The sequence below is a fragment of the Nuphar pumila genome, chromosome 12, assembly GCF_984573655.1.
Source record: "Nuphar pumila chromosome 12, dmNupPumi1.hap1.1, whole genome shotgun sequence".
NCBI lineage: Eukaryota > Viridiplantae > Streptophyta > Magnoliopsida > Nymphaeales > Nymphaeaceae > Nuphar > Nuphar pumila.
In genome coordinates, this window is record NC_143260.1 from 105,635,764 (window position 1) to 105,653,585 (window position 17,822).

The window sequence follows — 17,822 nt, forward strand, 5'->3', positions numbered from 1 at the left end:
GGAAGACTTGGATGGAGATGATAGGAAAGGATATGAATGCTTTGAACCTCACCGAGGACATGGCATTGGATAGAAATGATTGGAGGAAAAGGATTCATGTGGAAGACCCAAAATGAATTTCTTTTTTGGTTCATATCGCTGACCCCAATTGTTTTGGGATGAAGGCGTAGTTGTTGTTGTTGTTGTAATAGAAAAACAACACCTTCTCTTGGTTCTTTTGCTAGTGGAAAAAGCAGTACTGTTGAATCATTTTAAAAGCTTGAGCCAGAAGATGTTGACTTTTGACTGATAAGCTTTTCTTGTGCTAATGGTATTTAATCTAATGCTCTACAATCTCCATATTAGGACACATGGTTCTTGTCTTAGTTGGTTGCCAAAATATAGAGCACCATAATTAGAGGGCAAGAACAGTCCTAAATTATGAGGAAGAAAGGGTGAATTCAAACAATAAACCACATCCACCATGTCAAATCCTTGAGGCCCAAGTGCAAAAAAAGATAGTGCTAATCTAGTTAATATCACAAGTCTAAGCCAAAGGGGAAAGCAACCAACATCTGCAAGAGAATGAAATGCTGAATATTGATTGTTAAGGATGAAAATGTTAAAGAGACACTATTCACTTGTGTCTTTGTAAGAGATGTTATCAGGTAAAAGGCACACCTTTAAAGGGATCAACAGAAGGTGGGTACTTTCGATCAGGTTTATGAAGTAAAAGCTGTTGAACAGTCTTTGAATATGCAGCAGGACTGACATCCTCGAGAAGACGAACCTGATCAATCTTCAACTTTTCTTTGCAAATGATCAAAAACTTATTATTTTCAATTCCAACAACTTCATAATTTATTCCAGCTGCTTTCCCACTATGAGGCAAGTTAATATTTACTGCACCCGATCCTTTACGTGAAACAACTGAAGAGAAGTACTCTTCATCCCCACCACGCTTTCCTTTTGGAGCAATATAATAACCTTGTGTCACATTCCTGCTTTCTTTTGCATGGGATTCAACGTGTGAAACTGAACTTGTTTGCACAGTAGATGGTGATTCAGCTTTCAGTACCAAAACAATATACTGTCTATTGCTTGCAGAGGGTGATTTGAGAATAACTCCAAGTAGATTTTCTTCATCCTGTGGAAGAAAATTAAGAATCATGAGAAAGAGAGATGACACAATTATCAATGTAATAACCATATGAACAGGTTATATTTAACCGAAAATGATTACTTACATACGAAAAGAAAAGCAGTTGGATCACAAAGAGGGAAGAATATATACAAGGAGATTTAATTTCACATATTAGAATGTGCACAGTCCCTAATGGAAAACCATTTGAAACATCAAAGAGAGAAAATTAAGGATTAAGCTGCAAAAATCTCTCAAGAGTTATCAACAATTGTATTATTTAGTGAAAAGATCTGCAACTCGTTCTTCTTCTTTAATGAATAAGGATTGGATCTCATTACTCTCAACCTTTTCTCGCACAAAGTGTTGATGTAGTTTCACATGCTTCATCTTGTCATGCTGGATTGGATTTGTAGCAATAGCACTCCAATTATCACAAAAGAGTAAGGATCTATTAATCGGTTGATGCAATGCTGCGAGCAAATGACTAATCCAGAAAACATCCACTGTGACAGCTAGACCTAGCTATTGTACATTGTTTTCTGTCACCTGGGTATGGGTATGGGTACAGGTACGGAGGGTACAACAGCAATTCCAAAAAATGTGGGTATGGGGACACGGCTATAATATATATACATACACAAAATAAATTTAAAATAAACTGAATATAATCTAAATATATATGCTATATCTAAAATACATAGTATATACTGAAAATATAATTATAAATTATAAATTGAATACAAACCTGTATGTACGGAGAGTAAAATGGCATGAGAAAAACATGTATTCTCTTTATTGTTATATATATATATATATTATGTTATTTTTTAAAATAAAAACAAATGTATGTTTTGAAATCTTTAAATGGTATTTTAATCATCGTCGAACTTCTTTTATTATCATTTTTGGTTATTTTTTTTAGCAAACTAGATATATGTATGTCTTGAAATCATGTTCGAGTCTTAAATTTCTCAAAAACTTGCTTTAATATATATATATATATATATATATAATCATGTATGTTTGAGCAAGTATTGTTGGTCTTAGTTGGTTCGTTTGAACAAATCATGATTATAAAAATCAATCAAGTTTGTATAGGTACATATCTTAAAAATAATTTGATATTTCAAAATAATGATGTATTTCACAAAATATAGTTTTACTTGAACTTGAGTGTAATATTTCAAAATAAACTTGCATGTGTAACAATAGTATCTTACATGCCTTGCATATGATTTAAATATTGTATTTCATACTTGGTGGACATGTGTGTTCATGTTTAAAACTCTTGACTCATTGTATACTTAAAATATAAATTTTTCTATGATGCCTTTAGTGCCTTAAATCCAGCTGTAAAACCCACATTTTTTTTAAATATCGAACCCCGGTTGGATTCGGATCCAGACCCAGGTAACCCACCCCCCGTGCCTATTTAAGAGCACGCAGGGGAGGGTTCTCTTATGCAAAAGAGAAACCCTCCCGCCGCTTCTCTCCTCTCTCCCTGAACCCCCTCTCTCTCGCACGTTGGCTTACTGCACCCCCCCCCCCCCCACCCCCTGCGGTGCTCACCTTGCCAGAGCCCTCACCAAAAACCCCCAGCTGCCCTCTCTCCTTGACGACCTCCCTTTCGCCCCCATCTCACTCCCTTTTTCCGGCCACCCAATGCCGATAGTCACCCCACGCGGCCGAACCCCCTCGCTGGAATGACCCCCCATCCGGCGACCTCTAGGTACTATCAGATTTGCTCTCATATGTCTCTGGTTCAGCTTACACAGGAAACAAGGAGAGAGAGAGAGAGAGAGAGAGAGAGAGAGAGAGAGAGAAATGCACAATGGCTTGGGGCGGCAATCAATTGCTCGACCTCCAAAACCCTAAACATTATAAAGTAAAGGTGTACAATAATATTACAAGTATGCCATTAATGAGGTATATGAGCATGTGTTTCATTTAACATGCGTATGGATCTGGATCCAGATCCATACGCAAACTGTATTTTAACACCCTCCCTCAAGTTGTACGTGATTTTGGAGCATGTACAACTTGCTCTTCAATAGCCAAAATTGACGTCCTGTTAATCCCTTCGTAAACAGGTCTGCCACTTGATCTTCTGTTCGAACATGACGCAGTTCTATCTCCCTCATCTCGACTTTCTGCCATATAAAATGTTGATCAATCTCAATGTGCTTCGTTCTGCTATGCTGGATAGGATTACAAGCAATGTTTATTGCGCTTTGATTGACAGCCTTGTCCTGAAACTTATTTCGCAGAGATGAATCAATATGTACATAACATACACAACCAAAAACACGCAGCTCATCGTAAGAGGGATGTTGCCCAAATAAAGTATAATAGGGAGATTTCCGATCCAAAAGTGCCATAGGAAGACGATTTATGATATGAACAGATGTGTGAAAAACTTCTGTCCAGAGACTAACGGGCACATTGCTATCATGTAACATGCTCATCGCGCTCTCGACAATATGCATGTGTTTCCTCTCCGCAACCCCATTTTGTTGAGGAGTATGAGGGCAAGAAACCTGTCGACTTATTCCTTTATCCCAAAGAAAGGCACTAAACTCTTTTGATGAATACTCTCCTCCACCATCACATTATAAATGCACAATATCACAAGCAAACTTTGTTTTGACCATCGAATGGAATTCCCAAAATATTTGAAAAACTTCATGCTTGTGTTTTAAGAAATATATCCAAGTATAACGGGAATAGAAGTAACGACTGCCAGAAAGAGAAGGAATAGGTGTGGGTCCCCAAACATCGGAACAAATAATCTCAAATGACTTGGAAGCTCTTTTATTTATAATATGAAAAGGAAGAACATGGCTTTTGCAGAGTTCGCATGAAGAACATTTATTATTATTATCAAAAAATGAACATGACCCCAATTGTTTTGGGATGAAGGCGTAGTTGTTGTTGTTGTTGTTGTTGTATCAAAAAATGAACATAAACTAGACTCTGGAAGGAGACCAACAAATACAAGATTTTCAACGAAACCTCGACTACAATGACCCAAACGACTATGCCAAATATCTGACTTATTACAATGAGATGAATTAAAAACTTCCAATGAAGGAGCAAACAAAGACTCTGAAGGCGAAGACACTGAAGAATGCTTAGACGACTTCAACTGGAGGACTGGGACTGAGGGCGAAGACACTGAAGGAATCTCCTTGAAGACGTACATGTTTCCTTGTCGCTCCCCCTTAGCGAACGTCTCCTTCGTTCGTAGATCCTTAACATAAACAGAAGAGGGAGTAAATTCGACGGAAGAATTCATATCGTCAACAAGTTTAGCTACAGAAACAATGTTCTTTTTAATATTAGGAGCAAGAAGGACATTGGACAAGTGAAGTGAGGACTTTGACATAGGGATATGTGCATTGCCAGTATGACTAATGGAGTGATAAGTTCCATCTCCCGTAACTATACTACCTTTTTCAAAATAAGGCAATAAGTGAGATAACTTACCCGCATTACCCGTAACATGTGTGGCGGCACCTGAATCAACGTACCATTCGCCTTGTTCATTTTGCTTGATCGTCATCTGTGACAATGCTGATAACAAAAGTTGTTGCACATCTGTGGATGGCACTTTTGTGTCCACAGCAGTAGCTGATTTATTCTCAATTTTGTTTATTTTTCCTCTATTCTGTAGATTGAACCAACAATCAGCTTTCACATGTCCTCTTTTGTTACATAAGAAACAAGTGGGCACTCTCCTCTGATTCCCTGTATTAAAAACCCCTGAAATATTAGGTGTAGGCAAGATACCACGTCCTCCCTGCCCAAAACGTCTGCGGCCTCTGCCTCCTTGATGCCCTCCATTCCCTCGTCCAAAACCTACAGAAGTGTCCATGGCCAAAACTGAATGAGGACGAGCTGATTCATTTCCTTCTGACCTTTGCTTCATAATCATCTCATGCTGGAGAAGTTTCGATTGGAGATCGTCAAAAGTGGGCAAGTGAGGAAGGCATGATAAAGCTGTGGTAAACATGTCAAAATCAGGACCCAATCCATTGAGAAGTTGTTGAACTTTATCTTTATCTGCAATAGCACTTCCAACAACAGCCAATTGATCAGTAATACTCTTCAAGTGGCCTATGTATTCCATGACGGTCATGGAGCCTTTCTTCAAACTTTGAAATTCATTTTTTAAGTACATAACTCGGGCTTCTGATATCTGAGAGTATGTCTGAGATAGCTTACTCCACAAATCCGCCGCAGTGCAATCATCTGAAAGAGTAACCAACACTTCTTGAGAGAGTGTTGACGTAATATAAGCAACCAAAGACTGATCCCGCTTCCTCCAAGCTGTATACTCTGGATTCTTAATATAAATGGTAATTGTGTCACCCTTCTCATCCTTGGTTTCCAGCAAAATAAGTCGTGGTGGTATAGGAACTAAACCATCCAAATGTTCATAGAGATCCTGACTCTGTATAAAATGAAGGATTTGCCTCTTCCAGGTCAAAAAATTAGAATAAGTTTTTCTGTAACGAGCTGACTCAAGAAATTGGCAGAGGGACCGGATGACGAAGAGTAGTCCATATCAGTGGAACAATGAATAAGAAAACAAGATGAATGAAAATAAATAACAGATTTGAGATCACTTAATTAATAAAAAAAACTTGTTTAAAGGATCTAGCAGTCGTTGAAGTGTAGGAAAAGATGGAACCAACACAGACGATGGAATGAATGAAGAAGATAGACAGATACCAAATGAACGAGAATAATAAAAAAAAAAATAATGAGTAACAAAAAGGAAAGGATCGATGAGCACGCTGAAAGGAAAAGAGAAAAGGTACCAACTTTTAGAAGATGAGATTTCAGAGGATGAGATTTCAGATGAGGAGATAAGGAGATTTCAGATGAGGAGATGAAGAGATTTCAGAAGGTTGGTGTTACGCTGATCAGAGGTTTCACGCTGTTCATGCAGGGGTTGTTCAAATCTATTGTTCACGCTGATATGTGCATTTCTCGATGATTTGTCCACGCTGGAACCTTCAGAAGATGAAAAGGAAGGTTAGGAAGGTTGCTGCTCACGCAAGGCACGTTGTTCACGCAGGGGATGTTCAGATATGTTGTTCACGCAAGGCACGTTGTTCACGCAAGGCACGTTGTTCACGCAGGGGCTGTTCAAGCTCTGATACCATATCAGATTTGCTCTCATATGTCTCTGGTTCAGCTTACACAGGAAACAAGGAGAGAGAGAGAGAGAGAAAGAAAGAGAAATGCACAATGGCTTGGGGCGGCAATCAATTGCTCGACCTCCAAAACCCTAAACATTATAAAGTAAAGGTGTACAATAATATTACAAGTATGCCATTAATGAGGTATATGAGCATGTGTTTCATTTAACATGCGTATGGATCTGGATGCGTATGGATCTGGATCCAGATCCATACGCAAACTGTATTTTAACAGGTACGCCCTCCCTCTTCTCTTTGTTCCACCTAGGTGGCGCTGGCAGGAGGGTGTCGGCCCTCCTACCTCCACATGGGTGGCGCCGACAGGGGGAGGGTTGCAGCCCCCCCCCCCCCTTTTTCCCTGCTCGCTCTCCCTCTTTCATTTCGCAGGGGAGGAGCGTTGACCCCTCCCTGCTCTCTTTCATTTATGTAGGGGAGGGGCGCTGACCCCTCCTTGCTCTCTCTTTCATTTATGCAGGGGAGGGGCGCCCCTCCCTACTTCTTTTAGCCAGGTCTCTCTCTGATCTCCAGGTGGGGTCGGGCTCGGTCCGGTAGCCGAGCCCCCCCCCCCCCCCCCCCACACACACACACACCTCTTGTGTTTTTGGGTAGGGTCGGGCTCGGCCGAGTGGCAGAGCCCATCTGTCAGGGAGGCAAGCAAGGGTTGCGCCCCTGCCTTTCCTTTTTCTCAGGAACGCAGGCAGAGGTTGTACCTCTATCCCTTTTGTCTGGGTGGAACCCCTTCCTCTCTTTCTGACCATACAGCGAGCAGGGGTTGCACCCCTGCCCCTTCCTCTTCTTTTTGCAGAACGACGGGCAGGGGTTGCGCCCTTGCCCCTTTCTATTTTCTCTGTCAGGTCGGCGGGCAGGGGCACGACTCGGCCCCCTCCCTCTATCATCGGACCGACAGGGCAGGGCACGAACCCAGTCCCCTCCCTCGCGTTGGTCGACATTTATTAGGAAATCACTTCTTGACTTTTTAGTTTTTCGCAGCTCGCGCAACGGATTATGTGTGTACCCCGAGGCCCGAACCTTTTGTCACCTACACCCGGAGACGTCAGCAACCCCGACACTCCCCGAGGTAAGGGAAAGTTGTGCAAAGGGCAATGGATGAACTAAATTAAACAATTAACACTTAAACGGAAATATATATATGCTTTTAACTCAAGGAGGCAGTTTTGCGATCCTTGTTCGTTCCTTTCTGTCATTTACTATTTTTTTTCTTTACTTTGTTGTTGCGCTTTAGTGCACAAGCTTCTACTTTCGCATTTACTGTTTTTTGTCTTTACTTTGCTGTCGCGCTTTAGTGCATAGGCTTCTGCTTTCGCATTTACTGATTTCTGTCTTTTACTTTGCCATCGTGCTTTGGTGCACAGGCTTATGCTTTCACAATTACTGCTTTTTGTCTTTACTTTGTCGTTGTGCTTTAGTGCACATTTACTGCTTTTTGTTAAAGACTTTGTCATCCCGTTGTAATGTGCACGGACTTGCATTGTGAGAGATGCGTAAATCTGCAACCTCATAGGACACGCAAAGAGCGTACCCTATTTTCTACTTGCTCTTTTTCAAAAGACAAGGATTATTGCATATACATGAGTTCTTTTTTATCTCTTTGTGATAATGTATGCACTTGGTTTTTCGTATGGTTCTTTGAGAATCTATATATATGCTTTGGTTCTCTTTAATGACATTGATTCTCTCATAGTAAACTTGTGATTTAAATTTAAATAGCTTCTTTCTAGATCATATATATTGTTTTTATCATCTCTTTGAGAGTCATTGGATCCTTTGTATGTGATATGCCTTAGTGCACTTATTTCTTGATTAGTGTATTCATGAATTCTTTTTTGAAGAATTGCTTATAATAAACATGATTCTTATTTGCTTATTAAACAACAACAACAACAACAACAACGCCTTCATCCCAAACAATTGGGGTCGGCGATATGAACCAAAAAGAAAATCATTATGGGTCCTCCACATGAATCCTTCTCCTTCAATCATTTCTATCCAATGTCATGTCCTCGATGAGGTTCAAAGCATTCATATCCTTTCTTATCATCTCCATCCAAGTCTTCTTACGCCTACCCCGACCTCTTTTAGCTAATATATTTTCTCATTTCTCCATCCTTCTAACCGGAGCATCATTAGGCCTTCGCCGAATATGCCCAAACCATCGTAAACGATTCTCACTCATTTTATTTTCAATGGATGCAACACCTACCTTCTTATGTATTTCCTCGTTTCGAATCTTATTTGCTTATTAAAGATCGTAAAAATTGTCATGAGACATTGTTGGACATATGATTGCAATACATTCATTTTAAGATTTCATCTTCTTTATTGAAGTTTTTAAACTTGGAACTCTATATTTTCAAATCGGTTCTTTTTATAAACTTGATTGAGCTATCTCTTTATATAGCTTGCCTATATTAACAATGCTTATAATTGCATGAGCATATGAGTCCAAGTTTTTCATCTACCATTATTGAATTTGATTTGAAACTTTGCTTTTCAAATCGGTATTTGAACTCACTTGTTTGGAAAATTATTTTCATGAGTATTTATTGCCTTCTTATGGCATTTGTGTTGTCCATTACAGACTTTTATATGATGCATCAATCTTCTTGGTTTATTATTGTTAAATCAGAGATGTTTGTTGGGGTGAGTTGTGTGCACCTCGTTTTATGTCATTTTAGATTGTCAACCTATAGTTTGACTTTAACTAACAGTTATGTGATCTCTGATTACGAATGTATTGGATCACTCATTTGTTTTGGGCCAATGTTTTTATTATGGATGCTTTTAATTATGTGTATATATGATGGCTATCTATTTTTTGAAACCATGATGTTTTGAAATGTGGTTAAAATTGATATTGATTGCATTAGTATGTTTCCATTATAAGCCTTCTTACCTCGGGTGCCTTCTCCTTTTATGCCTCTTATCTAAGTGGCATTATATGTAGACAAGAGTTGTTTATTCAAACCTTCGTGTGTGATTTTTAGCCCATTGTTGGCTTTATACTCTTGTTCTAGTCGTTGATACACTTGTTTTTAAGTATCATTATATGTAGACAAGAGATGTTTATTCACACCTTCATGTGTGATTTTTAGCCCATTGTTGGCTTTATACTCTTATTATAGACGCTGATACACTTGGTTTTAGTGGCATTATATGTAGACAAGAGGTGCTTTTACACACCTTCGTATGTGTCTTTGGCCCTTTAGTGACATGTTTATGCTCTTGGTCTAGTTGTTTATACACTTGATATTTGAGGTTTGGAGGACTAGGAGGTGACTGCTTGTGATGGTTAAACCGATGTTCTAATTTGAAAAATTCATTCAGATGTTTGAGAATTTTTAATCTATTCGTAATTTGTCTAAACTCCTCCTCTCATATAACGCATCTTCTCTCTTATGAAAAATGATTGTTAAAATAATTTCATGCAATTTGCATTGTTCTGTTAAAGTTTGCAAATATCACTTCTTGATATTTGTAAGAATTTAATTTTTATACTTTTCACAAATCAGTGTCGATTTGCAAATATCTTTTTTTCTTGTTATATGAGATTTTTAAAAGCTCTCTTTGGAATTTCTAAACTTGTTTATGGAAGATGTTTATAGATAAAAACTCGAAGCATTTTCGCATACTCTTTATATTATAAGTCTTCTTGTATACTCCTTTGAGGGTCTTTGTGAGTGTTCCTTGAATAAACACTTGGGTATTGTTCACTTGATATAGATGGACACTTTGGTTCATAATTGAAGGTTTTTGACTCTTTATGTTAAATTCATGCATGTTATGTGCATTTTATTGATAAAAATAGTTATCCTTTTATTGTTGTTTCATACACATTAAAAATGCTTTAATTACATGATGCATATCTGTGTGTATTAGCTTGGCTCGCATAATTGTATATATGAAGTTAACTAGCTCTTTCTAAAGCTTTTGAGTTCGATAAATAAAGATTCTTTTTCATGCTTTTGTGCATTTGTGCTCCTTTGGGAGTGTTATCTTGTGCCTTTGTGCTTTAAGATTGTTGTAGGTTAATCAAGTCATTTTTACTTTATTCTTCTTCAAGTTCAAAGACATCTTCATTGAAATGCTTAAGATATTTTTTATACATAATTGTTTATGAATCATATGTCCTTTAAATAATCAAATCTTCTTATGAACAATGCTACTTGAAAAATGAGTTGATTTTTTTATTGAATTTATCTTTGTTGGAGACCCAACGACTTGTTTGAAAAATTCTATTCTTGTTTAAAATATATTGGTTTTAAAACTTTATAACTATTCGGCAAGGATATTTTTCTTGTATACTTGGAGCACTCTGGTTTGTTCTACAAGTTCTTAAATATATGATGGAAGAGTACCTTTGATACATCATGGAGATAGTCAATGAAGGTGCTTGGAGATAATCACCATTAAAGATAGTTGAAAGCTGATATTTGCAAAATTCTCTGATATGCTATAAAGATATGGTGATTTCCATTAAAAATCCTTGAATACTTGGAGTCTTTCCTTTCGTATTTCCAAACTTTCCGTCCTCTCCCCGTAAAGTTAGAGGGGGCATGTTAATATATATATATATATATATATATATATATATATATATATTCTGTTTTATCCAAAAGACCCAATAGGATATTTTGGTCTTTTCACATGTAATATAAGTTGTTTTAAAACAACGTATTTTAGGTTTTTTTCCTTTTTTTATTTTATTTTTCTCTTTTTATTTTCTCCCTTTTTTGGATCATTGAGGACCCCACAAAGGGAGTCGTTGGGGCTCCCCAACGACTCCTTTGTGGGGAGCCCCAATGCTCCCTCTCTTTCTCTCTCTCTCTCTTTTGCTTTGAATATAAAGGGGTGCTCTCCCTCACATTATGTTGTTGTTCTCTCACCTCTTCTCAATAATATTGATTCTTTTTGCCTTTTGGCATTTTTCCTTGGTGGGTTTGTGTATTTGCACTTTATGTGCTTGTAATTTTTCCTTAATTGGGTTTGTGTATTTGCACTTAATGTGCTTGTGATTTCTTGTCCATTTTGGACCTTCAAATTTCTTCATTCATGGCCTCAATCCAATGCTTATCTTGGCAAGCTTCATGATAAAATCTGGGCTCACTTTCATTCAAAACATTGGCTGTAAACATCTGAAATTCATCTGAACAGGAGCCTCTATTGTGCTACTTTTCATACCACTCACCTACCCTCTGTCTGAAGCTGACTCTGTCTAAAGCTGACTCTGCCACTAGGGGAACAGCCAGCCGCTGCTACTCATTTGTCAACAAGTGCTGACAACATGACTGCTGCAGCTCACTTGCTAATGACTGCCGATTACAAGATTCAGCTTGATGCAGATATTGCTGTTGAGTGGCTGCATCTATCTACCCTCTAATTTGCTTCTTTCGAACATAAACATGAGGGAAAAACTGAAAAACAGTTGGCTGTTTATGTGACCGAATTGGTTCAGTTGGTGCATCACTGCTATCAACACTTGGAGACTGCAGATCAGCTGGTGCAGCAACATCACTGTTATCTTAAATCCCATTAGCTGTCATTTGCACAGTAGTGGGCCAAAAGAACTCAAGTCTTCCTTGGCATTCAGTCCTGCTTAATCACTTAACACAAAATCATGCTCATGGAAAATAACGTCTAGAGATGACCATCGTTTGGGTGATGGGATTAAAGCATATATATCTCAGGTATTCGTCATTGTAGCCCACAAATAAACATTATTGCACTTTAGGTGACAGCTTGTTACAAAGAGAATCATGAATGTGCACAAAGCATTTGCTTCCAAAGGCACGCATGATATAATAGTCTGGGCGCTTATTGAACAACAGGAAATATGGTGATTTACCTTCCAAAGTGGACAGTAGCATACAGTTAACAAGTTAATGCAATAAACAGCTGTATGAAAAACTTCCCTTTGAACAAACTCGTAGCACTTGTTAGAGATAGGGTTTCACAAGAGTCACAAAGGAGAGAAAACTTAGTATTCTCATTCATTTTGAAAGAACGAGAGTCACGCTTCTTTTTAAGGGGTCAACTCTCACAATTTACAAAACAAGAAAAACTAAAATAGGACTAAACTACCCCTAACAATAAGCTAATGTACAAAGGAATGCTCAATTCAAATAGAGATCTGCCATCTCACCACTGGAACATCTCTCCCAACCAACCAAACTAGTGTTCCTTGATGAACAATATGATAAACATACTCTGACATGAAAAATACAGCTCACCCATATTATGAAAAGTAACCAACCATCAAAATAATAAAGTTGTTGCACTCCCAACTTATTAATGACAGATTGATGACCACTACATCATTAAACTATTGCATGTAAACATCAGGAACATTCTTAACACATGCAGCTTATTAACCACAAGAGTTAACATAAACAGCAGCTAACATAAGGCATTGGAAACTAATATGTACCCACCGAATGTGATTTCACAACAACTACCCTTCCAGGAGAAAGAAACTGTTGAGTAGTATGACACTGCATGATTGCCTCTGAGACATGATTTCCCAGCTTCTCAGCGTCCATGAACATTGTGCAGTACTCTTCAATCGCTCCCTCACAGTTGACACATCTGAAATTCAAGAAGTTTAAAAGAAAAACAGAAAAGGAAAAGCTATATTTATTTAATTAATAAATCTTAAGTAGTAATTATTTTCCAGCTGAGAATCTGAAAACAAATAACCAGAGATCATCAACCCCAGGTTAAGCATAAGTGATATTTGTTGAGAGGCCCTTATATGGGTTGAGATTTCCTTGATATTACTCCATCATCCCTGGTTTCCTAAATTAGAATTCACAACTTAAAAAAAACTGAAGAGTTGATGTCCTATAAAAAATCTTGAGAGGATTTAAGTGATCTAGAGTGATTCGCCAACTACTTCATATGGTTCTTTGAAATTTCAGAAAAAAGAAAGTGAAATAGTTTGTAAAATACTTTAAATCCCTACAATGAACCATGATCACTTATATACCACACCTTCGATTGTCACAATTTTGGGTTATGCCAGCTCTATGTCCTTATTCCAATATTCCTTGACTAAAGTAGGAAAAAGTCTTTCTTTACCTAATGTTGTTAGTGGTCAGCCCAATTGAAGCTGAACACTACTCTTTAGTTGCAGTGGTAATCAATACTGCTAAAATATGTATTTTGTATCATATATATATATATATATATATATACACACACACACACACGTGTATGTATATATCAAGAGCATGGAAGCTCATGATATCTCAAGAAGAGAGAGCACCAAAGAACGAGAGATAAGAAGCAAACTTCATTACTTAGCCAAAAAGGAAGAATACATCTAAAAAGGGTCCACCCCTCTTGTGGTTTCACTACAAGACAAATGACCCATAACCACTAACCTCTACTAAAGTACAGAAATACCCTCAATAAATAAACTATGTACACGACCAAAAGAGGGTAGCATAAAAATAACAATACATATGCTACAAACCATATTCCACTTTCTCAACAGTATAACATACTGTGTGTATATGATATACATATATATAATATATTTAATATATGAACTTTTTATTTTCTAATTTTTGAATGTGATTGTTAACTAGCTGTTAGGAGTGCCTAAAGCTAGTCCAACATCTAGTTGGACTTGTAATGAGATATGCGGAAATACAAAAGGGTTCAATAATGAACCAAATAACACAAGCACTTAATGTGCAAAATACACAAACCCACTATGAGGTGAATGCCAAGAGGCAAAAAGAATATTATTCAAGAGAGAAAAAGGGAGAGAACTCCTAAATTTTGAGAGGGGGGAGACCCCTTTATATACAACATGGAACAACTAAAGAGGAGGTCCATTGCACCTCCCATAATGGACGTTGGGGACCTCAACGATCCATTATGTGGGGCCCCCAAATGTCCCTTTACAAGAGTAATAAAAAAGAAAGTAATAAATAAGTAAAAGTAAAAAATGAGAAAAAGAAAAACCTAAAAAATAAAAAATACATGGTAAAATGACCAAAATACCCACATAGAATAATATATATATACATTTTAACACCCCTCCTCAAACTTTACAGGAAGAAAACCGAAAGTTTGTTAAGAAGAAACAAAAAACGAGGAGTTGAAAGAACTTTGGTAAAGAAATCAGCTAACTGATATTCTGATGTAACATAAGGCAATGTAATAATCCCTTTGAGGTATTCATCTTGAACATAATGACAATCCATTTCAATATGCTTGGTGTGCTCATGGAAAGTATGATTGCTTGCAATGTAGATCGCACATTTGTTGTCACAGCACATCTTTGAAGGAGTTGAGATGATGACCCCCATATCAAAAAGAAGACTTTTAAGCCATACAATCTCCATGGTTGTAGTTGTCATGGCACGATATTCAGCTTCTATTGATGACAAGGATAATTTTTGTTGCTTTTTGCACCTCTAAGAAATAAGTGAATCACCTAAGAAAACGCAAAAACCAGTACTTGAGATTCGATCATTGGGATTACCTCCCCAATCTACATCAGTATAAGCAGTTAAAACAAAAGAGGAAGAAAAGGATAAGAAACACCCTTTTGAGATAGTATTCTTGATATATCGTACAATTTTCATGATAGTTGTCATATGAACTGTCGTAGGAGCATGCTGGAACTAGCGTACTGAATGAACAACATGAGTGATGTCAGGTGATAGACAAATAAGTGATCCAATTAATTGTCGATAAGTAGGATTATCAAGTAAAACACCATCTTCAAGTCTTAATTTAGCATTTATGACTACAGGAGATTCTACTTTCTTATCATCTGAAATCCCCAACTTAGCACAAATATTCGATGCCAGCTTCATTTGGGATAGAATATATCCTCTCTGTGAATAGGTCACCTCAATACCTAGAAAATATCTCAAAGAACACAAGTCAGACATATCGAAAGTTTTCTTTAGCATAGACTTAATGTCATTTACTCCATGTAAAAACCCACGTAAAAAAAAAGACTCAGGTCGGATTCGGATCCAAACCCGGTCACGCCTTCCCTCACATGTCTTTAAAGAGACATGCGGGGAAGGGTTTCCTCATTCACAGGAGAGGAAACCCTTCCTCGCCTTTCTTTCTCCTCGTTTGCCTGACACCCCCGCTTCCTCCCGCTGCTCCCTCTCTGGCAGCCTTGTCGACGCCCACCCACCAAGCACCTGACCTCGGCTGACACCCCTGTTCGGCCATCCCCTTCTCCCCTCTGTCACTTTCCCTCTACTTGTAATGAAATAAGCGGAAGAAACCAAGAATGCTAAAGCATTCACTATGTCCCACACGGACAAATGCAACAAGCACAAGAGAGAAAATTCACTAAGGGATATACAAAGGGCCTTATAAAAAGGCTAAACACATGAAAAATAATATCACTATTATTGAAGAGGAGCTCTCAAGAGCAATACAACATACATGGGGGGTTCCCCCTATTTATAAGAAGAGGAGACCAAAGGGGCTCCCAATAGAGTCGTTGGGAGCCCCCAACGGTCACATATGTGACCGTTGGGGGCCCCAACGACTCCATTGTGGGGCCCCTTTTCGATATCCAAAAAATACAAAAATAAAAATAAAAAATAGTGAAATACGAGAAACAAAATAAGTACCCCTATGGGGTACTTTGTGAAATGACCATAATACCCCTATCGGGTATTATGGTATTATTACATATGTTTTAACACCCCCCCTCAAACTTTACGGGGGAATGACCGAAAGTTTGCCAAGGAGGAACAAGAAGCGAGGAGCAGGCAGGGCTTTGGTGAAAAAATCAGCAAGTTGATATTCTGAAGTGACATATGGCAGTGTTACTGTCCCACGAAGATATTCATCACGTACATAATGACAATCCATTTCAATATGTTTCGTCCTCTCATGGAAAGTGTGGTTGCTGGCAATGTAGATAGCACTTTTGTTGTCGCAACAAAGCTTCGAAGCCCCGGTAATTTCGACTCCCATATCTTGAAGAAGACTTCGAAGCCACACCAGCTCCATTGTAGTGGTTGCCATAGCCCTGTATTCTGCTTCAGTAGAAGACAATGAGACTTTCTGTTGTTTCTTGCACCTCCAAGCAATTAGCGAATCTCCTAGGAACACACAAAAGCCAGTAGTTGAGATTCGATCATTTGGGTTTCCTCCCCAGTCAGCATCAGTATAAGCTAGTAAATCTAAGGAAGAGATTGAGGATAGGAATAGCCCTTTAGTCAAAGTATTTTTAATATATCGAATGATCCGGAGCACAGCACTCATATGCACAGATGTAGGAGCATGCTGAAATTGGCTTGCAGAGTGCACAGCATGAGCAATATCGGGTCTGGTGATAGTCAGATAGGTGAGGGAGCCTATGAGTTGCCTGTAGGGCGTAGGATCGTCCAGCAGAACTCCATCCTCCAGTCGTAGTTTAGCATTGATAACCTCGGGAGTCTCCACCTTTTTATCATCTGAAATCCCAGATTTGGAGCATATGTCTGCAGCAAGCTTCATCTGTGACAGTATATACCCTCGAGGAGAGTATGCAACTTCTATACCAAGAAAGTACCTGAGAAAACCCAGATCAGACATATCAAAATTATGTTTTAACATATTTTTAACTTTAAGAATACCGCTTTCATCATTGCCAGTGATGATCATATCATCAACATAAAGCAGAAGGATGATGATACTATTACCTGCATTTTTAACAAAAAGAGCAGTGTCAGTATAACATGAGCGAAATCCCAATTGTAACATGATAGCACTAAATCTATCATACCAAGCCTTAGGGGCTTGTTTAAGACCATATAAGGCTTTTAATAACCGAAGGGTTTGACCTTGGTTAACACTGATTCCCGGCGGAGGATCCATATATACTTCTTCATTCAACTGACCATTAAGAAAGGCATTTTTAACATCTAATTGGAATATAGGCCATTTCTTAGATGATGCTACCGCAATTAAAGTTCTAACGCTTGTCATGCGAGCCACGGGAGCAAAAGTCTCCTCATAATCGATGCCATATTCTTGTGAGTATCCCTTAGCAACTAATCTAGCTTTATAGCGCTCTAGGGAACCATCACTTTTTGTTTTGACTTTGTAGACCCATCGACATCCTATAGCTTTCTTATTTGGAGGAAGGTGAACTATTTCTCAAGTTTTAGCTTTATTTAAAGCATCTAGTTCAACTTTCATTGCTTCAACCCAATGAGGTATACTTTTTGCTTGATTATAATGGGAGGGTTCATAGTAAGAATGCAAAGCTATTAGACAAGCTCTATATTTAGGTGAAAGAGTTTCATATGAGACAAACCTATTAGGTGGAATTGATTCTCTAGAAGAACGCCTAAGGGAGGTTTCTTCTAGGGGGTCATTAAGCCGCAAGAATTTTTCTAAAGCACTAATAGGTTGGGCTTCCTCACGCCGAGTGTATACTTGGAGATTGTCACCATTAGTTGGTGATACATCATCATCATGAGAATCATGAGTATTTTCTA

At 38.1% G+C, this 17,822-nt stretch overlaps 1 protein-coding gene across 3 annotated transcripts in view; it reads right to left on the minus strand.

Moving 5' to 3' along the window:
- The window catches only part of LOC149821468 (DExH-box ATP-dependent RNA helicase DExH11-like), a 189,862-nt gene that overhangs the window by 39,513 nt on the left and 132,527 nt on the right, over positions 1-17,822 (minus strand). For all 3 annotated transcript variants that reach the window (XR_016426758.1, XR_016426757.1, XM_089983595.1), the window contains exons 18-19: positions 12,780-12,933; positions 661-1,126 (exon numbers count right to left, since the gene is read on the minus strand). Coding sequence is in view for 1 of the 3 variants with exons in the window: in XM_089983595.1 (XP_089839721.1) it covers positions 661-1,126; positions 12,780-12,933 (620 nt within the window). In the remaining 2 variants the exon portion in view is untranslated. The remainder of the gene's footprint in view (positions 1-660; positions 1,127-12,779; positions 12,934-17,822) is intronic.